The sequence below is a fragment of the Mesocricetus auratus genome, unplaced genomic scaffold (assembly GCF_017639785.1).
Source record: "Mesocricetus auratus isolate SY011 unplaced genomic scaffold, BCM_Maur_2.0 Super-Scaffold_100006, whole genome shotgun sequence".
In the NCBI taxonomy this organism is placed as follows: domain Eukaryota; kingdom Metazoa; phylum Chordata; class Mammalia; order Rodentia; family Cricetidae; genus Mesocricetus; species Mesocricetus auratus.
In genome coordinates, this window is record NW_024429190.1 from 91,510,237 (window position 1) to 91,532,307 (window position 22,071).

The 22,071-nt window shown below is 47.6% G+C and overlaps 1 protein-coding gene across 1 annotated transcript in view; it reads left to right on the forward strand.

The window, feature by feature from the left end:
- The window catches only part of Tspan14 (tetraspanin 14), a 57,031-nt gene that overhangs the window by 7,696 nt on the left and 27,264 nt on the right, over positions 1-22,071 (forward strand). Inside the window, exon 2 of the mRNA XM_040747661.1 lies at positions 19,604-19,701. Coding sequence (XP_040603595.1) covers positions 19,621-19,701 — 81 coding nt within the window. The 5' untranslated portion in view covers positions 19,604-19,620. The remainder of the gene's footprint in view (positions 1-19,603; positions 19,702-22,071) is intronic.

Consider the following 22,071-nt stretch of genomic DNA (forward strand, 5'->3'; position numbering starts at 1 on the left):
CTCCTCCCCTCTCTTCTCCTCTCTTTCTTCCTTTTTTTTTTCCTTTTTCTTAGACAAGATCTTCCTAAATAGGCCAGGCTGACTCTGAATTATTTTTTTGCCTTAATCTCCTGAGTATTGGGATTATAGGTTTATGTAACTAAACGTGGCTATGGTAACATGTTTGGTTATGTATAGCCCAAACCTTAGGCAAATATATTAAATTAAGTTTAACTTTTTTTATCATAAAAAACAGGAGCAATAACAGAAATGAATACTTTTTTTTTTTTTGACGTGGTTTCTTTCTGTTGCTTTGAAGTCTGTCCTGGAACTCGTAGACCAGGCTGTCCTGGAACTCTCTGTGGATCAAAGGGGAGTGCCACCACTGCCCAGCAGAAGTGCATACTTCTTTCCGACTTCTTTAACTGCACTGCTCCAAAGCCCTAAGCCTCCACCATCAGATATTCAGAGCCTAGTCCAGTGTGGCAGAACTCCCATGCACCTCCCCCCCCCCTTGCTTATTCCCACAGTGGCATGTAGTTTCTATTACCTGTGCTTACTGAAGCTCTCTAAGGTTTATCCTGGGACTGCCCCATTTTAGCCCACATACCTTAGTCCATCCTTTTTAATAGCAGCAGGTCATCTTGCTGCAGAGTGGACCCTGACTCACACTCTTCCAGCCCCTTCTTGATGGATGTTGAGGTTGCGATCAGTGTTGGCTTTCACGAGTCTGGTTGTCTGGTGCCTTAAACGTACCAATGGGTCTGAGGTGCCCGGTGGAGGGTGGAAGCTTTGAGGGGATCGTCAGGAAAGAAACACGGCTGCTTCGATTCCAAGAGAAGAGCCGCTTCTGAGGCTTGATGCTGGGGCAGTCTTCTGTTTTTGCAGTCGGGCTGAGCTGGCTGTGTGCTGCTTCCCTTCCTCTTGTGGCTCGGCTCAGACCCCGCTCTTTCTGTGAGCACGTCTAGAGCTCTCGGCTGTGTTGTGACCACGAGACCTGTGTATCCACAAGTGAGGGGGAAGGAGGCCGGGTGAGGTGAGATGTGCAGAGAGATCGCTTCTCACAGGGAGGGCTTGGTTTGAGCTGCATGGGTGTGAAAAGAAGGCAGAACTGGTCTGTCTTAGACAAGTCAGGGGCTAATAGGAGGATCAGGCCTCCTGCTGCTGCTGTGGAGTCCTGGAGTCCTGCCTGCTCTGCTGCTAGGTCTGACAGACGTGTTGTGATTGTTGTAAAAGTCTTTATAAAAGACCCCCAGATAAATGGGAGATGGTTTTTCTGTTTTGAGTAGCTATTTCCTGAGTAGAGAGGAGGGGTTGGGAAGGGAGAGAGGATTGTGGGTGTGGGCGCAGGCTGTCTAAAATCTTCTGACAGTTTCCTTGTCACTGTAGCCACTGTGTCCTTCTGGAATAGCCTTCCATAGCCATCCCCCATGAGGCTGTGACTGCCCCACACAAAGTCAGTACAAGACAAGAATCAGGGAGATTTTAGGGGTCCCCATTCTATGCCTCCCTGCCCTGGCCCTAGCAACCTCCCATATAGAGGACTTCTAACCACTATAGTCACATGCAGTCCCCATGAGAAGCCCAGAGCTGTCAATGCTGGAGGCTTTGTTGGGAGCCTTGGCCTTCTGTAGCACAGAGGTTTCTATTGTGGCCTGGTGGCAGCTAGGCCTGACCTGTGAGGCTGAGGAGGCGGGGCCTAGGGTGACAGTGGAGCTATTCATGGTCTCTGCCCTGATTTCCTGATGCCTCCCGTGTGGATTTGGAGGGGCGGGGTGTGTGGGGAGAATGGGAGGAGGTGGAGAGGGTGGGGCCAGGGCTGCTATTGTTCATGGCTGCTGGAGCCCATTGTGCTTAGTGGAGGTCTTTTGCTTAGGGCCCTGCCTGAGTCTCTGGGCCTTACAAGTCTCAGATTCCAGACCTGCCTTCTTCCTCCCTGTGCCTTTTGTGGGTACCTGTGTTAAGATCTTTCTGCTTTCTTGTCATGTGATCTGCTTGTAACTCCTTGGGTAGTCATCAAAACAGCTGGGAAGGAGCAGGAGGCCCAGGCTGGCTTGTCAGCCGCCTGCCCACCACCTTGGGAAACATGTCCACAGAGCTCTCGATGCCCAGCTGCACCCTTGGGTGGGGGCCAGGCACGTGCCTCAGCTGCTGTCAGTCTTATAGGCTCCCCCATCTTCTTTTGTGCTTACCCTGTATCGTGTCCCTCATCCCTCCTTGAGCTCTCAGCTGCAGAAAAGCCTGCTTTCTGCAGCCCAGCCAGCTACCACCCCCGCTGCTGAGCCACAGCTCTCCTCCTTTGTTTAGCCAGAACCAGTGGAAGCCTTCATGGTGCAAGTCTACCCACAGGGCCAAAGGCTTGGCAGCCCCCTAACTGTACCTCCATCTTCCAGCAAATCCAAGCATTCCCTTTGTTCTGTCATTCCTCTTAGCAGATCACATAGCGACTCCTAGAGTGTAGACAGGCATGCTTGCTGGGTTTGGGACATTGCTGTGTGCGTATATGGGTGCACGTGCCTGCCCGTGTGTGTGTGTGTGTGTGTGTGTGTGTGTGTGTGTGTGTGTAAGAGAGAGGGGGGGGAGAGGGAGGGTGGGAACTGGTCCTAAGGAAAAAGCACCCCCAGATAGTATAGTCAGGTTCAGGTTGCCTTTGAAGTCCTGTCAGAACAGTTGTTCTTAGTCACCAGAGGCTGGGTGCTGGGGAAATGGAGGGATAACTTGTTTTGGTGTTATGGTTGTGATGATTTTTCTCCAACTTCTCAATGTCTCTCTTTTCCCCCCTTCCCGGTTGTGGTGGCCAAAAGGAGCATTCTTTTTGGAGGACCACTCTCACTGCAGGGTCAGGCATTTCTCCCTAGGGGTGGGTCTGCCCCAGCCATTTCTGTCTTCTGTCTAACCACACCAGGATCTGTCAGAGCCATTACCCTTTGAAATGTAAGTTTTGTTTTTTGTTTTTGTCTTCCCCCCATAGCATTTTCTTTGACTCTTTCTGAAGTCACTGTCTTCAGATAGAGCTTGGTTGCTGTCTGATCTGACAATTGTCAGGTGTTTTTCCAACTATGGCAGCCAGTCTCCCCTCCCCTCAAAGCCTGTATCTTAGACTGTCTTCATGTCAGCAAATATATAGCATCCACGATACTCAGATCAGAAAGGACTGGAGTTCATTGTTACATGTGTAAAATATAGATACCATTTTGGGGGTAGATGCATCCAAATGATCTCTAGAGAGGTCACAATCCAGGTTGTTCAGTTGCGCTGGCTAGTTTTTTGTCAACTTCATAAGTCAGGGAAGACTGAACTACAATCTGGGAAGAGGGAGTTGCAGTTGAGAACAACGCCTCCACCAAATGGGTCTGCAGGCAAGTCTGTGGGGCATTTTCTTGACTTGTGACTGACATGGAAGGGCCCTGCCCCCTGTGGGTAGTGCTGTTCCTGGGCTGGTGGTCCTAGGTTGTTTGAGAAAGCCACCTGAGCAAACCATGAAGGTAAGCCGCTAAGAAAGAGAAAGCCTCTGCTTCAGTTCCTGCCCCAACTTCCCTCTGTGGAGGAAGAAGACATGGAAGTGTAAGATGAAACAAACTCTTTCTCCCCAGTGCTTTTGTCATGATGTTTTATCACAGCAGTAGAAACCAAACTGTTGCTGATGCTCAGGACAGAAGCACAGGGATTGGAGGCGGGAGCTTGAGTCCTGGGAGTTAGTAGCTGGCCACTGACGTTGCACTTCCTGGGATGTAGGCCTTTGACTGGATAACAGAAGGAACGCTTACTCAGAGAAACCTGGGCAAGGTTCTAGCTGTGACCTTTTTAGTTTTGTGAGTCTTAGCTCCCAAAGGGTGGGCCACTATCTTGAACATCCCTTGTTCTATTAGGATCTTGTAGAAGAAAATATCCTCAGATGTGTAAGTTGAACAAAGTGTTTTCTCTCCTCGGCATTTGTATTTGTTCCTGGCTGGTGGCCCCTGGGCTCCCCACTGGAGATGCACTGCCCTGAGCCCCAAAGCACACTACCACCCAGCCCAGTCGTGGGGGCTCTTCAGAACACGGGGCCAGTGGCTCCCTGGTGAGGTCTTGGACGGACATCAACGTGATTCTACTTGGTCATGCCACGTTACTCCTGTTTACTGCTGTAGTCCTTCTCTTGTCAAGTTGGATCTGGGGAGAAGAAAACAAGGCTTTTGTTTTGTTTTGTTGTACCTCTCCTCAAAGTGAGGTCATGCCAGTAAAGTAAAATACAAAATGTAGAGATATACCTAATATACCCCCCCCCACTTCTTAGCTTCTTACTGTCTGTGTACGTTTAAATTTTGTGTCTGTTTTATTTATAAGAGGCACAATATTCTTTCTTTGGCATCTTTTCAGGGTGGGATTCTGGCCCTTAATCTGCCTTTGACCACCCAGCCTCACCCCTTGGTGCTCAAGCCTAATCAGCCCTGCCTGCTCTGTATCCTTCTGCTGTCCTGCTTTTCCTTCCTTAAGGGCAGGACAGGTACAGACTTTGTCACTGCGCCTTGTTGTGTGTCCTCAAATAACGACTCTCCTAAAGGCCTCAGGTGAGGCAGGCTTTGCTCATTTGCTTAGAGTAGCTTCCACAGCTGTGAAATAGAGGGCTGGAGGTGTGGCTCAGTGGAATATGGCTTCTCTAATGCCACAAAAACAAAGAACATTCCCATGATCATCCAGTGGGCTTCACCAAAATCCTCATTGCTTCCGCAGTGGAAGCCTTTCTCTAGGGAAGCAGACTGGATCCCTGCAAGCTCAGGCACAGTAGGACATGTGTCCCCTAATGGTGTTTGCCATCCGAGCACCTGGGCTTGCCTTGTCAGCTCAGGCCGCTCAGCCTCACTCTTCAGTGGCATCAGCACCACCAGGGAGCCTTTGTGGAGAAGGTTAACCTGCATCGGCTCATCGGAGCCTGTCTTTACAGAGATTCCCAGGCGCTTGTGTGCACTTTCAAGTCTGAGAGGCACTGACCCTGACGCCTGCCCTGTCATTGTCACACCTTGCCAGTGTTTTGTGGTTTTGCTGTCTACTCTCTGGCCTTCTGTAAAGTCGTGTACTTTCAATGGGCCTGAAGCTCCAGCTTTGTGTCCCCTTTCCTCGGGTGTGCAATGTGTCACAGGTGCTCGGTGTCTGGAGGTGGAGCTGAGACCCAATGAGCCCCTTAAGTCTGCTGGTGAGGTCATCTTTGGGGCAGGGAGCTGAACGGGTAATGGGAGCCTCCCTGGGCCATCTGGTACCACTTACCCCCCCCCCATCTGTCTTCCTCCTCAGGTTTTACCAGCTGGAGGACAGAATCAGAATCAGGCTGTAGGTGTGGTTGTGTTTTCAGAGAAACTCAAAGCAGTCTATACAAAGATGCTTTGGTATATATTGGTGTTCAAACAAACAGCTCAGAAGAGAGACTACAAATTTATATTTTCTGTTTATTTTTAAGGGGATAGTAATAAAACAAAATACAGTAAAACAAAAACTAGCAGAATTGCACAAAACAAAGAGTCCAGGAGAAGACACAAGAAACAGAGACCCACTCATTTATACACACAGGACTCCCAGAGAAACACTAAACTGGAAGCCATAAATTATAAAAGAAGGACTGATAGGGTGAAAAGACAAATAAAAGAATAATATAAAAAAGATTAAATTAAAGAAAAAGAAGAAAGGAAAAGCCCTGACATGATATTGCGAGACAAGGAACTTCCAAAGATGCCATTGAGTTTGTTTTCTGCTGGCCCTCTACTCCTTGGCACGCAGCCTGCCCTTAAGAGTAGTTTGCTTCCCCAGCGAGACTCCGGTGGAAGAAATAAATTTTCATTTGCAAGTGGTTACACGTTGGAGAGAGCTGGACTAGGGATGGGCCATGTGCCCACTTCTCCTTTCAGCTCTAGGACCCATTGGTGCAGAACTGCGCAGGCCCTGTGCATGCTGCCTCAGTGTGTGCGAGCTCCGTGTGGGCCAGGCATGTGAGGTAGAGGGGGTTCTTCCTTGGTGTCCTCATCCCCTCTGGCTCTTACACTCTGCCTGTCTCCTCTTCTTTGGGCTTCTCTGCTCCCTGAGGGGAAAATTTGATGGAGACATTCTATTTGGGGCTGAGTGTTCCAAGGTCCCTTTACTCTCTGCATAGATGTGTGGCTGTGGGTCTCCGTATTTGTTTCCATCTGCTGCAGGAGGATTGCTCAGTAAGGCACTGATCTGCTTCCCTGGCTGGAGTCTTTATTTTTCAAGAACATGTTTGAGATTGCCAGCCTCTGCATTCTGATCTTGAGCTGTGGGGAAAGAGTCATACCTGTCCTACCTGCCCACTGCTGCCTCCTATCCCTTCTGGGCTGTGTTTTAGGAGCTGATCTGGTAACCGTGACCCACCATTGATTCCCAGGTTAGTTTTTGTTGTTGTTGTTGTTGCTTGTTTGTTTGTTTTTTGGTTTTCTGAGACAGGGTTTCTCTGTAGCTTTGGAGCCTGTCCTGGAACTCACTCTGTAGACCAGGTTGGCCTCAAACTCACAGAAATCTGCCTGTCTCTGCCCAAGTGCGTGTGCCACCCTCGCCTAGCTTGATAACCAGTTTTTTTTTTTTTTAAGGAGCTCCTCTTTGTTCCTTTTCTTATTAGATAGTCTTGAGTACTTAGCTTTATTTGGTTTTCCCCAGTATGCTTCACTTTTCATAGCTTCTTCCAGAAGCTGTTTGTTACTTGTTTTGTCCTTAGTCTTATTACTCGGATCCCTTAAGCACGTTTGCTTTGCTTGAGAAAGGCCAGGAATCAGGCTCTTCTGGGCAGGGAAAGATTGGAGGAGTTCCCCAGGGTACCTTCTTGGAGAGGGATGGTGGGGTTATGTCTCAAAACATAGTACAGTGTAGCATACCATGCAGTTTTGGATGCACTAAGTTTTAAACATCTCAGAACCAAAGTCATTATGCCTTTTAGGCAGGAAGAAAATGGAGACAAAGGAGTAAATGTATAAGATTCAAAATTCTCCTATGTAGTTTCATTGTGTTAGAGAAGGGGGTAGGAGTAGGAGCAGCCCACACAAAAGAGAACATTTCATATCCCCATTAGGCATGCAGGTCGAGTTCTTGCAGCTCGACAGAGCCCCGTTACTGGCCAGCAGAGATCTCGTTATTGGAGCAAAGGTTAATTTTCCAGAGTTGGCTCATTCTTCATTGGGAGTAACTGTAGAGTTCAAAAGTGGATCTCACCCTAATGTTGGTCTTTCAAAGGTGGCCATGTGATTTTTGCCTTGATACTGTCCACAGTGCCCAGCCTAGATCTGGAAGGACACCGGGGACTCTGTTGATAAACTGCATTGGAGGGTGAGTCTGCTTTGATGAGATAGTTGTCTGCTAGTAGCTTGGTCGCTGCATTTCCCCATGTGTATATGAGGCAGTACTGTTGCCCTCACACCTGTGTGCCTGGAGAACTGGTGCCCTCACCTGCCACCTAAACCAGCTGCCCTGGGAGCTCTTTCTGGTCTGCTTTCCACCACCCCGGGCTTACTTGCTGTGTTTGGGAGCTGGCATTCTGTGTCCTCGAATCAGGCCAGCTCTGCGTTGTAGTTATTTGCACTGTGTCCTGATGAGGCAGAAACAAGTCGTGAAGTATCCTCCCCCACAACAAAGGAGGCACTTGCTGAGCTAGCCTGTGCAGTGAGGGGTGCCAAGCAGGCTGTCTTCAGCCCTGCTGGTCTGGGATCTGTTGGTCATATGGCTCCCACTAGAGACTTTCTGAATTGGCACAGGCCCGGGGCTGTCTCCTGAGTTCTGGGGGGGGTACAACACACTAGCCTTCTGAGTTCTTACCCCTCCACCCCCTCCCGCTTTGTGTGCAACTGACCAAGGTTCTCCAGTACTCTTGCCAGAGGATCTTGTAGACATTTTCAGAAAGATTATCAGCTATACAACACCGTGACAGTGTCAGCCCTATGTCCTGTGTCCTGTGTGGGGGTGTCTTTGCCTTTGATGGCAGAGGGAAAGGTGGTGTGTGAAATGAACTTGTAACCCAGGGAGGTGTGTGGTGGCACTTGTGGGTGCCTGGGCCCTGTCTCACCTGGGCCTGCAGATGCACTGGGTACAGTTGTGCAAGCTGTGTGGGTGAGTCATTCTGAAAGCCTCTGCTTGGCCTGCAGTCTCGTTGCCGTAATGTGCAGTCTGCTGCTGCCGCACCCCACCCCCACTCCCCTTTTAAGAGAAAAAGACTAGAGACAGTGTTTTGACTAGAGGCCCCTTATTTTCTGGAACCACTTGTAATTTGTGTTTGGTTGATGTTTCTGCACAATTAATGTCAGGTCATGCACTTTCCTCAGGAACACTTCCTACAGAAGCAGTGTGGTCCAGGTGCCTCTGCTGGGGAACCACTCGAGGTCCCTTTGACTCAGTTTGACTCATTGTTGGTGATGTGAGCAGCATGCTGTCAGCTGGTTTCTCCTCAGCTAACTTACTAGGCTGCCCTGTGTAATTAGTCAGTGCCTGTGGGGAGGTGCTTGGAGACCTACATTTGAAAATGTAGGAATCTTGACAGAATGGGTTATTCCAGTCACGGAATGGTGATAATCTAATTTCACAATTCCCTCCAGTTTTCCTTTGGCATTTTTCTGTAAGGAGTTCTTTTTCTCTTGCTTTTGCTTATCTTTCTTAAGTACGTGCCTTTCCAGGTCTATCCTAGTCCTTATTGAAGGAACCTTCTGGAAACATTTGCATGTTCTGTGTTTGGGTTCAGCTGGACCAAGCTCAATTTTCCAGTGGGCACCCCATGGAGCCAGCTAACTGCAGAGAAAAGTAACCCACTCTGTTTGCCACCATGCTGGGTTTCTAGGTCAGAGCTTTTTCGAACAAAGGCTCCTGTAGCTTTTTAAAAAAATCATAAAAAGAGTAAGTCTGAAAGTCACTCAAGTAGGTGACCTCCATCTTATGCTCAGTGGTGCCCCTCCCCTGACCCATATCCACTTCCCTCAGCACCAACACCAAAGCAGACAGAAGCTGACTCTCTCTAAATCATCCAGGAGACCCAGTGTTGATGTTCCTGACACTCAGTGGGTTTGGCCTTGTGGGCTGTTGTTGGTAGAAACTCAGTGTTTTATTTGATATGTTCAGCATGTTAACAGGAAGAAACCAGGCACAGAGAACGCCAGGCCCATTGGAAAGCCTGGTGGGGTTCAGAGCTAGTGGCTAGATTCTTTTTTTTTTTTTTTTTTTTTTTTTGGTTTTTCGAGACAGGGTTTCTCTGTGGCTTTGAAGGCTGTCCTGGAACTAGCTCTTGTAGACCAGGCTGGCCTCGAACTCACAGAGATCCGCCTGCCTCTGCCTCCCAAGTGCTGGGATTAAAGGCGTGCGCCACCATCGCCCGGCTTAGTGGCTAGATTCTGAGGCCATGGTGTCCAGGGCTCGGCAGACTTGGGGCCTTCTTTTCCTCCTGCCACAACCATTCCTTGGGGTAGTTCTTGTAATAAAGGAAGAGGTTTCCTCTGAAGCCTTGCCGTGTCTTCTCAGGCCGGAGTCCCACCTTTTGATCCTAGTAAGGGGTTGGTAGGCCTTGGCTGTGCGGTGTTGGGTAGCTAGGGACTGGGTCAACAGAGGCCATAGACACGTCTGACTCTGAGGGTGATTCAGAGAGAGCCAAGCCCCTTCTTTTGCTTGTAGGGTGGCAGTGCCTGGGGCTAAGGCATGAAGCGGTTGCCATGTGAGATTCCTGTGGTAGTGAGGCAGCTCTTCTGGCACGTTGTTACATGCTTCTCTTCTGCTGGAGCCCTCACCCCTTCTGCACCCACTTGCATTTACCTTCCCCTAGCCTGCTCTCCTGGCCCACCTGGCCCCCAGCTTGTAAATACCTGTTCCTGCTAACCTGTAAGCTCTAAAGCTCTCAGTGGCAACATCCAGGGCCCAAGAGTGCTACTTGGGGCGCAGAAGGGTCCTAGCACTGTGACTCAGGGCTACCCTTCTTTGGGAAGGGCTTGGAGGCCTGGTTAATGGCCTGCTCTGGAGAATGATGGAGAATGAGAGGAGGAGAGTGTCGAGGATCATTAACTGCTTGTGAAGGGGGTGGGCAGTTACAGCTTGGGAGTGCTAGTGGAGTCACTGAAGTCGGTTGGGTGTTCAGAAAAAGAGTGGTAAATGGGAGAGGGAGGGTAGATGGAGGTAGCTCTTTAGGACTTCAGTGGGAGGGATGAAGGTCTGAACTGCAGTCCCCGCAGGAAGGGAGGAGTCTGTCTCAGAACCTGGGTGTGTACTGACTCAGATACTTTAGGGACCAAGGTGAGGTGGACCATGGTCTACTTTTTGCCTGGGCCTTAGGGATCAGGCTTGAATGGCCAGACAGGAGTAGAGAGGCTCTGAGATTTAGACTACCTTACAGGAGGGTGAAACACGGAGCACAGCCTGCCTTAAACTGACAAGGCAGCTAGTGCTATATGGTTAGTCAGGTTCTGCAAGGTAGGCCAAGAACACTTGTAGTCACGCCTTCCCAACACCGCTTCCCCTTTGTTCACTGTCCTCTGGCTTCCTTGCTTCTTGGCCACCGTCTTTCTGCCAGTCTGTCTCTCTTCTGCTGTGATTTATAATCTGTCAGAGCCTTTCTTCATTAATCTTACTAAAATGCTGATTGAGATTGAGGGGTACTGAGATCTGTGTTTCTGGCAAGTTTGAGTTCTTGGTGTTGTTATCTGATCCATGGTGTCAGTGCTTGGTGTTAAACCACATGTTGCCCAAAGATGGCAAGTAAGAATGAGGAGACACTTGACAGCTGCTGGGAATGGAGGCCGTAGGAATGCATGAAGGAGGTTGGCCTTCTTGCTGGGTGGGCTAGGACTTGACTCCTTTGGGTGTGGCACAGCTGAACACCAAACCACAGGCTGTAGCCAGCTAGTTCTGTGTCCCATAGGTTGAGAACAGACAGGATATCTGGAAATGAGTGGAGGAGACAGTGATGGTTTCTCTACCCCAAGTTTTGCTTTAAAGATCTGCTGCAGAATCTTCTTGCTGTTGGGGACAGAACTCCCTGTCTCATTGTTGACTGTCAGCTAGGGTTGTGCACATATGTAACTCCTACAGTCTCTGGTCACAGGTGTCTCCCTCTTCTCAAGCCAGCAAGAGGAAACAGAGCTGCTTATGCTTGGTGCCTCTACACTCTGCTTTTGCCTTCAGCTGGGTAAAGAGCTTTGCTTTTAAAGGCTATGTAATCACAGGCAGCCCTGCATACCCACAGGTTCTGATTCTATGGATCCAACTAACCACAGGTTGAAAATACTCAAGAAAAAAGGTGTGTCTGTCTGTATGCATAGTTTTCCTTGACATCATTCCTTAAACAAGACAACAAACAACAATGTACAGAGTATTCATAGTATTTGAGGGATTGCAAGTGATCTAGAGATGATTCAGGCTTTGAGAAGTTGTGTATAAGCTCCATGGTAAAGAACCACATTTAGCTTATTGTGTATATCTATTGATGTCTGTCTGTCTGTGTGGGTGCCAGAGTCAGTTTTCTCCTTCTACTATGGGGCTTCCAGAGATAGAACTCTGTCATCAGGCTTGGTGGCAGGTGCTTTTTACCTACTGAGCCATCTGGCTGGCACTCCACTCTTTTGAAAGGACCTGACTGGGTTTTGGCTTCCTTGCCATCCCTACAGATGTCCAGAGACAACTGTGTGTTGTACACATTCAGTCTTCCCATTTTAAAACCAGTTGATTAGTAGCCTTAATTACAATGCTTCTTTTGCTCTTCATTAGGTAATAGATTGATTACCGATGTTTTTACCTCTGTAAATAAAAAGCAGCAATTAAAACTACTACTTTGTAGTGTAATTGCATTGAGCAGATACACATAACTTTACTTCTCTTAAAATACTGTATAAGTTTTAAGGGGGTATTTAAAAAAGGAATCTGTACCAGTTTGGGAATCAATGAGTGGGTAATAGGAAGGAAAATTAAATTATGAATAAGTAGATCCAGTCTAAAGTGTAAGAATTGACGGCACCGGGTTATTCTGGGGAGGAAGAAGAGGAGAAGGGCACATTTATGGAACTCATAAACAATACTTTAAGAGGGCATAGGAGGGTGGGATGAGGTCGGTAAACATGAGCATAGTTGATGCTTTCTACTGGTCTCCTTCCCTGCCTTCATGGAACTTCCTAGCTCCCTCTCCCATGTTAGTAGACTATTAGAAATTAGTCTATAGTAGGAAGACCCAAGCCTAGGAGACTCAAGTATTCTTGGGAGTTAATGTTGAAACCACACTGTTCAGTTTTCTAGCCCAGTTTTTTTTTTCCCCTAGAACACTGGTGACTTGGTTGGGGGAAACTTAACTAACTGAATAAAAACAAAACCCAAACAGACCAGCATTTAGAAACCCAATAATACTGGCAACACAGATTTAGCAAGTGGCTCAGCTAGATCATCCTGGACAGAAATCTTCCTGTTCAAGGACACATTTTATTTGTTCTTAATTAAGCAGCACTGGACATATGGAAAGTACCTACCATGAGTGACAGCAAAACCAATTAAAAATTTGAAAGAAACAGCTTATTTAGATAAGATTATTTTGAGGAAAACTGTACAGACATTTCATTTAGATTAAGAGAAATGCAGTAGTGTGAAATAAGAACAAGATTGTATTTTTAAAGGCACATTCGGAATGCAAGAAGTAATTGAAAACACAAGAGCTGAGCAAGAATACCATAGAATTATTCCGGGTAGGAGGTAAAGTTAAAGTGGTCTTCTGGAGCACAGACCCAGAGGTAGGTGGTAGGTAATAGGGCAGAAAAGGTGAGGTGACGGAAGCTTTAGCCCAGCTTCCCACAGCCGTTAAAAGGGGCCACAGAGGGTGGCAGCATCATGGAGGGAAACACTTCCTAGAGAAGAAAGTAATTGTCTTCATTCTGGAAGCGCCTCTCCCCATGGAACCACCTGGATGAAGGCAGACCGGTGTCAAAGTCTCAGTGTGTGTTTAGATGATCCGAAAAGTTTACAGAGAGACGTGGTTAAAGTACAAAGATTTGGGATCATATAGATTTAGACTTCTCCAGAATATAGAAGATGGAGAAGAGATGACATCACTTTCTATATGAAATTGATTCCCAGCCTAGTCTTTTACTTACAGGCAACCCTGTGCCCTATCTAATAACCTCAGGATTTCTCACAACACTGAGCAGGATCTCTGTGGGCAGTACCCAAAGAGAACTATGTGTTTATCTGTCCTGTTCCTTAGAAAACTGTTCCGAGGATCGAAATAGAAAATCGGATGCATAAGAAGTTACTGAGAGCAGATTTTGACAGCTCTCTTTTGAATTTGGGGTTGGTGATACATTCATAAGACACTTAAGTCAACGAAATAATTATTCTAGAGGGAAAAAAATCCTGGAAAAGAAAAGCAGTCACGGTTTGTGTGGCTCCTTCTGCTAGCTCACATGGTCACCATAATATCAACTCTGAAAATGACCACAGCCCACTCTACAGCTTCACTATCATTAGAATGGAGAGATGGAATAGGACAGACATGAGGGAGTGGCTTAGGAAAAGGTGGGGTTGGTAGGGAGAAAAGTTAAATCATCATCTTCTAGAGTGGGACTGAACAGGCAATGCTCCAAAGTAGAAACCAGGTAATAGTAATGTAAGCATATAGAGTCATTCCAGGAGGTACTCAGATGTAAAAGATAGGAGTCAGTGTCTTAGGGTTTCTCTTGCTGCCACAAAACACCATTACCAAAAAGCAAGCTGGGGAGCAAAGGGTATATTTGGTTTATACTTCAATGGAGCTGTTCATGAAGGAAGCCAGAGCAGGAACCTGGAGGCAGGAGCTGATGCAGAGGTCATGGAGGGGTGCTGCTTACTGGCTTGCTCTTCCATGGCTTGCTCAGCTTGCTTCCTCATAGAACCCAGCAACACCAGCAGAGGCATGAAACTACTTACAATGGGCTAGGCCCTCCCCCATCAATAACTAAGTAAGAAAATACCTTACAGCCAAGTCTTATTGAGGCATTTTCTCAATTATGGTTTCCTGCTTTCAGTTAACTCTAGTTCGTGTATCAAGTTGACATCAGACTAGCCAACATAGTTAGCTAGAAGTTAATGCACCCTAAAGTGGGAAAGGCTTGGACCTAAAAGCAAGTCTAGAGTCTGCAATTTTTCTCAATATGATTGTGGATTGTTGTGTTTTGTGACAGTTGATTCTTTCTTACAATGTATGTAGGTAAAATTAAACATTCAGAGTGATAGGGAATAATGCATAGCATGTGATAAGGAGCAGGGTTTAAGTGAACATGAGTGTACATGCTGTCCCTCCCTTCCTCCTTCATAGCAGTACTAGAGATTGCGTGTACCTAGGGCTTCATGTATGTTAGGCAAGTGCTGCCCCTATGTCTCTAGTCCATGAGATGCCATCATAGTGGCCCATCGTCAAACAGTTGGTGCATTTATTCTTATGTTTGTGACCAGAATACCTGAGAGAAGCAACTCAATTAACCTTCTGAGTTTATTTTGACTCAGTTCAGAGAGGCTCAGGTCCTCACAGCAAGAGAGGTGTGATGGAACGTTTGGCAGTAGGAGCATGTGCAGACCAGGAAGCTAAGTGGGACTGTAAACACCAATCCCACCAATCCATAATGACCTACTCTTACTAGTTAGGTCAACCTCCTAAAGAGCCCACAGCCTTCTCAAGTGATGCCATCCTTCAGGGAACAGGTATTTAAAACATAAGCCTGCAGGAGACATTCCAGGTTCACATCATACCAGTTCAAAAGCCACGGTCTACCGGTCTCACTGTCAGACCACTTTCATTCTTCTGTATTGGAAATAGCTTATAGTTGAGCAGGTGCTATTTTTTAATTAAGGAAAAGTCAGTGATAAAGATTGCTGCAGCTTTAATGTGATAGTCAGATCAGGGAGCCCTGTTTACAATGACTGTGGGCTCATCTCGCCACTCCCCACAGTGGCCTCCATCAGTGTTTCTAATGCCAAGATGTAATGGCAAGTGTGATGGTAGAACCTTGTGGAAAACACTTACAGACCCACACCATGTAACCCCCTTTCACGCCCTGGTTTTCCATTTGGCCTTTACCCACACGCCTCCAAATTGTTCCACAATCGCAAACCATGACTACATTTCATACTTAATACGTATTTGTTTTCTTCTTCTGCCTTATTTTCATGAGGCAATTCTTAGTCATGAGTTTATTGGATTAAGGATATGACCAGATTTAATTTCTGTAACCGTTTGTTGTCTTTGCAGAGGGTAGTAACATCCATCTGCTGTCAGCATTGTGTGGATATGGTGGCATTCTCTTAAATTTGAAAGCATGAACTAGTGCCACTGGATAATCTGTAGATTTTATTTTCAGTGATAGAGAATATTTTTGCATCTGTAAATTTTGCTGCCCTTCCATTTCTGTACACTTTCCATAACCGTTGTTTATTGTAAGCTTTAGTCTTTTGTTTTATTGGATGAATCATTATTACATTTACCTTCTATCAGGGTTGCACCTTCAGAAAGCTTTTATAATTTATGTATCTTTGCTATTCTAATGTAACTTAATCATGTGGAAATTTGGCCTTAATTTTACACTTTCCTACACCCTGCCTCCTGTTGCCTCAAAAGAGAAGATTAAGGGAGATGGATCTGAATACCTTGTTCTCCAAAGTATGTATATTTGCTGTGTAGTGTGCCCTTTAAATATTTAGATTGATTTTTGCCCCTCAGGTTGTTAATCAGCTTTCTCAACACTATAAAATAATTCTGCTTTTCCTGTTTACCATTTACATCTGTAAGTTCTTGGAGTTCAGAGTTTCAGGTCTTGATCATTGTTTTTGATGCATACAGAGTAGCTTTTAGATTCTTCTCTGTTAGATCTGTTTGTGTCCTAATAGTTTATCACTTTTAGGAGGCCAAGATTGTTCAGGTCTGTCTGTCTGTCTGTCTGTCTGTCTGTCTGTCTGTCTGTCTGTCTTTCCCTCTCTCTCTCTCTCCCTCCCTCCCTCCCTCCCTCCCTCCCTCCCTCCCTCCCTCCCTCTCTCCCTCCCTCCCTCTCTCCCTCCCTCCCTCTCTCTCTCTCTCTCTCTCTCTCTCTCTCTCTCTCTCTCTCTGTCTCTCTGTCTCTCTGTCTCTCTCTGTGTGCATGAGCTAAAGAGAACTGGTGTCAGCGGAACAGGATTGGCACTTGGCTAAGGTCTGCCTTCATAAGGTGAGATGTGGGACCCTGGACACTTTGCAGTCCTTTGGGATGGTGTCTAGTGTCCTCCGAGCTGTGGGTGTGGGAAGAGCCTGGGCATCTGGTTCTTGAGACTCAGTCCTTTTTCCACCCCTGAAGTTTTGAGGAGCTGGGTCCTAACTTTGCTGAAGACCATCATTCCCTGTTGCAGAGGACAAGTTTAGGCTGGGCTAAAAAAAAAAAAAAAAAAAAAAGTGTTCCCTTTGTTCTACATTGTAAGCTGTAAAATATGTCTATCACATAAGCCATAAAATATGTCTGGCCAACAGGAGAGAAAAGGCCCCTGAAGGAGAGCCCAAGGCCACCACCATTTTCTCCTTCCTGAGATTCATGGCAGAGGGCTGAGAAGTAGGGAGGAGAAAGACTGGATTTTTCCTTTTCCTTGGAACAGTTTCCCTTCCTGGGAGTAGGGGGTGGGGCAAATAAGTACCATCAGGAGGGCACCCCTACTCCAGGGCCTGAGTTGTCATTTCAAAGGAAATGACATGGCGTTCATGAATTTCTTTGTAAGTGGCAGACAGGACATGCTGTATGAGTATGATCCTTGTGCCCTGGACAGTTAGGGAGTGTGTGGTCACTCACTAGGTGGACCTGCCACTAGTGACATGCCAAGTGTTGGGAAGTCACCACGTGTGGGTTTTTAATTAAGTCCTGCTCTTGCAGTTCTTTGAGGGCTTGGACTCCAGCGTCTGGTTTGCGCAGACAGAGTTGCTTCCTGTTTGGTTGTGGGGCTTGTGGGGTGGAGGAGGGTGAATCAGATGGGGAGAGAAGACAGCACCCTGAATAGGGAGAACCTACACACCAGAGTCTGTTTCCCTGTGGAGTCTCCTGTGTGTGTCTGTGTTCTCCATGTGAACTGGGTGAACTGAAGGAGACCCAGGATGTGTAATGCAATGGTCTTTTTGTCACCACAGTATAATCATGAAGGCCTGGGCCTGGGGAACAGGCTGAACCAGCATCGTCAGGCAGAGCAGACAGTGTTTGCTGGTGAGGCGGAGGAGGCTGAGGAGGCTGAGGGTTCTTGTCCTCACTGTCTAACCAGTGGCCATGGAGTAAACATCTGCGTGCTTGAGTGGCCCGCTTTTTCTGGCTTCTCTATGAATCCCGGAAGAAGAGGTGCATTTGGTGTCTGAGGACAGGATGGTCTTGTCTCTGAGAGGGACAGAGTTCCTAGCTGTAGGGACATTTTGTTGTTCTACCAGGATAATCCAGTAGTTAAGTAGGTTGGTTTTAATGTTTTCAAGGTTTAATTTTTTTCCTCCTACAGAGAACAATCCAGCTCTCTTTAATTATCTTTCCCTCCCCACAAATGTCCTCAAATGCTTTGTGCTTTGGGGAATGTCCTCTCTGGTTAGGTGTCTGTAGGGTCCATTGCAGCCTGCCAAGGTGCTGCATCCAGACAGCAGGGCTCTTCTGTCTTCACAGGGTCCCCATTGAGACAGCAGTCTTCTGGTGTATAATAGCTGCTCTACCAGGCATGCATCTGTCTTCATGGGCCAGTCACCCAAAAAACTTGTTAGCACATATTCAGAGCCCAGCCAAACCTCCACAGAATGGTGGGGCGGCTACAGTCTGTAGAGTGTGGGGGTGGATTCTGATGATGTTAGGGGAAGCCCTCGTGGTGGCACCAGGGACTAGTCAAGCATTGCTGGCTGTTTCAGTGAGGACCCTGAAGCCTCAGTGGGGCAGGGACTTGATTGGCTCAGGCCACGCTGTGAAGAATGGTACCTGTGTCTTTTTCTGAAAGAGTTGGAGCTTCTCCCTGTTGTTGCTTGTGTGGCTTTTTGGTGCTCATGCTGATAGCTGTGATTCTGATATCCAGAGCCCTTTGAGCTCCCACGATAGTGTGTGCGTTCCCACTCATTCTTAGAGGGTAGTCTCATGGAAGTCTTCTGGTAGTCGGGTGACGATGGGATAGATGTCAGGCTGCTGGGTTGCTGAGGGGGGCCACTCCTGCTGTCTTGCATCTCTCTCCTGGGACCTGGAGCAGATTGGGCACACCATTGAATGGTGAGGTCTAGACAGTACACATGGATTACATATTTTGGAGTGTGGCTAAGTCAGGGCCCATTTCTAGAGGAATGTGGGTTCATCCCTTTCTCTGCACCATTTTTTTTCCAAAACACTTTAAGCCAGCAGCTGCACTCTCGTGGTCATCACCTCATTAGAATTGATTTTGCAAATAGCCTCTCCTCAGGAAGACTACAAAGTTGGTTGTTTGAGGTGTCTTGGTAGTGGGGTTATCTCCTCTTTGCCATGGTTGCCTTATTTGTACTTGTCCTAGGTCCTGGTCCTAACTAAGTCTGGCTTGTCTGCATGTATGAGTGGGGTGGTTTGTGTGTGGCATGGTAGTACCCCCTTATGGCCTGGAGCCTCAAATCATAACCCCTTCTTTCAGCTTCACTACCCCACCCTGTCCCACCATTCGTCCATGCTTTATTCCCGAGGGCGATGGACAAATGGAAGTAACACTGGTGGCCTGGTTCTATGAGTATTTTGGCAGATAAGAAACAGCACACATTGTTCACAGCTCCAAGAGTGTTCCCACAGGGGCGGTATAGTCCAGATTTACTGTGTTTGTCCAGAAGGCCAAAGCTGTGGTCATGGTGGATGGGGTAGGAGGGGGAAAGGAGGGTGGAGCGAGGGTGAGTGCTGGCTGCTGCTGTGGGCCTCAGGGGTCTCCCTACCCAGACAGGCCTTCTCACTCCTCTCCAGACTGAGTCTGGGAGCTTGTCTCATCGACAGACAAATGACCGTGGAGCTTCACTTGTCTTTCTGTGTTGGCCCCATGGTTGCATCCTGCACAAGCCTGACGGTCTTTCAACTTTTTCCCACTGTGGCATCCTGTGATGGAGTCTTTTCTCATTGGCTGTGGTGGATAAAAGACTGGACAGTGGGATCTGCTGTGTATGGGTCAGATTCTGGATCCTGACTTAACCCTCTTATTTATGAATGTATTTTTGGAGGTAAAGTCTCACTGTGTAACCTAAGTTGGCCTGGAACTTACAGCAGCCCTCCTACTTTAGTCTCCCAAAAGCTGTGTCTAGCTTCTGTCGTACTCCCCCCTTGTCTTGGGAAAGTCACATGACCTTTCTGAACTGCAGTGCCCTTGACATGGAGTAGAATAATCAATACACAGCCGAGAAGAGGATGAGGTAAATGGTGGAGAAGGTTCCAAGCAGAGTTTCTGGTCCTTTGAAGATACTTAAAAATGGTCATCCTTCCACTTTTCAAATTTCTCCTTTTTTTTTTTTAATTTTGGAAGCTGATTTAGCCAGATTGTTGTCTAGCCTCTAGCTGTCACTGTTAGACACTTGTGTTTTGATGAACAAGTGGACATGAGGGGGCAGTGGAGATTTCTGGAAGTTGAGTGGGAGCCTTGGCCTTGTGCTTGGGGAGCAGGTTTGACGCTGACTGTGCCTTATCAGCCACTGTCCCTGCAGGTCCTGCTTCTCAGAAGATGCACTATTATAGATACTCGAATGCCGAGGTCAGCTGCTGGTACAAGTACCTGCTCTTCAGCTACAACATCGTCTTTTGGGTAAGTCCAGGGGCGTGGCCATGATCCCTTGTGTGATTAGAACCTTCATCACCAAGTCACGCTTCTCTGTATACTCCTGATGACTGGACTCCAGTGAGGCCTTGGGAAGAGGTGGTGAGCAGGTTCCATGGTTCCTGTCCTCATAGAGCTGGCCAGGTATTGTCATGGGTGGATCAAGGTGACTGAAAACCAGACTAAGGGCTATAATCCAGGCTCGAGGATTCAGGGAGCCTTTAGACACAGTCTTGGAGTGACAGTGCTGTCTTCCTAACCCTGCAATGCCTTGGCAAGACACGGACAGCCAGGTACTGAGCCAGGCTGCCTACTATATGCTGGGAGGGCCATACAATGTCTTGCTAAGAATGGTATTAGCTTGCTGAGCATTGGAGGGTAGGCAGGGCAGCTCCTTGTTGTGTTTGGCAGAGTATACTGAGCCAAGGGTGCAGAAAGTGAGCTAGGGAACTGAGACCCAAGCATTAATGAAGAGCCCGGTGGGGTTTGAAGAGGAAAGATCTAGTCCTAATGGTAGTTGCAAAAGCTATCCGGCTGCCTATCTGGAGCAGAAGTGAGCTCAGCGTGTGCAGAGGACAGCAGGCAGCCATGAGACTGGGACTGAATGAGTAAGGCGAGGACAGGTATTCAGAAGCCCAGGCTGTATAGGTCTCAAGGGGTGTTGACATTGACCTCTTGTCTTCTTTTGGGACTGAATGAGTAAGGCGAGGACAGGTACTCAGAAGCCCAGGTTGCATAGGTCTCAAGGGGTGTTGACATTGACCTCTTGTCTTCTTTTGGGACTGAATGAGTAAGGCGAGGACAGGTACTCAGAAGGCCAGGTTGCATAGGTCTCAAGGGGTGTTGACATTGACCTCTTGTCTTCTTTTGCCGCGCTAGCGTTCGAGCCCAGGGTCTTGTGCATGTTAGGCAAGCACTCTACCACTTAGCTACAGCCTGAGCACCCTTTAATCTTTATTTTCACATAGTCTTAATTGCTGTCCTGGCTAGTTTAATGTTGGCCACAAGCTGGAGTTACTTGGAAAGAACAACTCGCAATTGAGAAAAATGCCTATAGTGATTTGATGTGGGAAGGCCCAGCCCATTATGGGTGGTCCCGTCCTTAGCTGCTGGTTCTGGGTGCTATAAGAAAGCAGCTGGGCCAGCCATGAGAAGTAAGCTAGTAAGCAGCACTCCGCTGTGGGCCCTGCTTCAGTTCCTGCCTCAAGGTTCCTGCCATGCTTGAGTTTCTGCCCCGATTTCCTTCAGTGATAGACTGTAATCTGCAAGGTAAAACGAGTCTTTTACTCCCCAAGTCACGTTTGGTCACAGTGCTTTATCACAGCAATAGAAACCCTGTCTAAGACAGTTGCCGAGGATGACTTTGAACTTACGATCCGCTTGCCTTAGCCGTCTGATTAGCTGGGATTATGATCATATACTACCATACCTGGCTTTCTATTTCTTTAGCTCTCCGGAGGTTTTATGTATGTGTTGCATGGTGTGATCTGACTGCAGAGTGACTACAGAGTGAGGGAGAAGGCCTCACTGAGATGGAACTGTGGGGTGTGTGTGTGCGTGAGTGTGTGTGTGTGTGTGTGTGTAAAGGGGGATGTTTCCCCTCACTGGCCTTATGAAAGTTTCAGTAACATCCTTGAGATGTATCTTAGGATGGCATCGGTGGTGAGAGAGCATCAAAATAAGTGTGCAAACTGGCTGAGGAGAGTCTTGGAGTCTTGAGTATTTCCCGAGATACTGAGGCTAGGTGGAGAACAAGCCTGAGGTAAAGAGGAGGTTTGGTGTTGTGGAAGCTTCTCTGGTAGGAAAGAACAGTCAGCTGTATTGCAGTAGGAAGGCCTTGGTCTTCATGGTTGGTTGGAGCCGGGAGGGGATGGGCTACCCTGAAGAGGTTGGTCCAGCAACCAAGGGGAAGTGAAGAAGTGAAATGATGACAGGCAGTTCTTTCAAGCACTCTGGTCTCAAAAAGAAGCAGAACTGGACGGTTGCTGTAGCTGGTCAGGAATTCGGGGAGCTACATCATCTGTGTTTTGCCACCAGGATTAGGCAAGCAGACACTGCCTCTCTTGGGAAGATGAGGGGAAGTGATCTTGTTTGAAGCTCTTATATCAAGCAAGCACACTGGTCACTGGTCAAGGGCAGAAGGGGCAGAGTAGGTGGTGCTTTCTTTTGCTTCTGTTGTAGATTTGGTGTTGACTATCAGTGAGCAGGAGAACTGGGCGGTTTATTAAGACTCTACTCCTTCCCGCTCCCACTCCTCCCTCTCTCCTTTCTGCTCCTTCTGCTCCCCTTTCTTTGCCTCAGTACTGGGGCTAGAACCCTGGGCCCATGCATGCTCCAGTTCCTACCTTTTTAATTCAG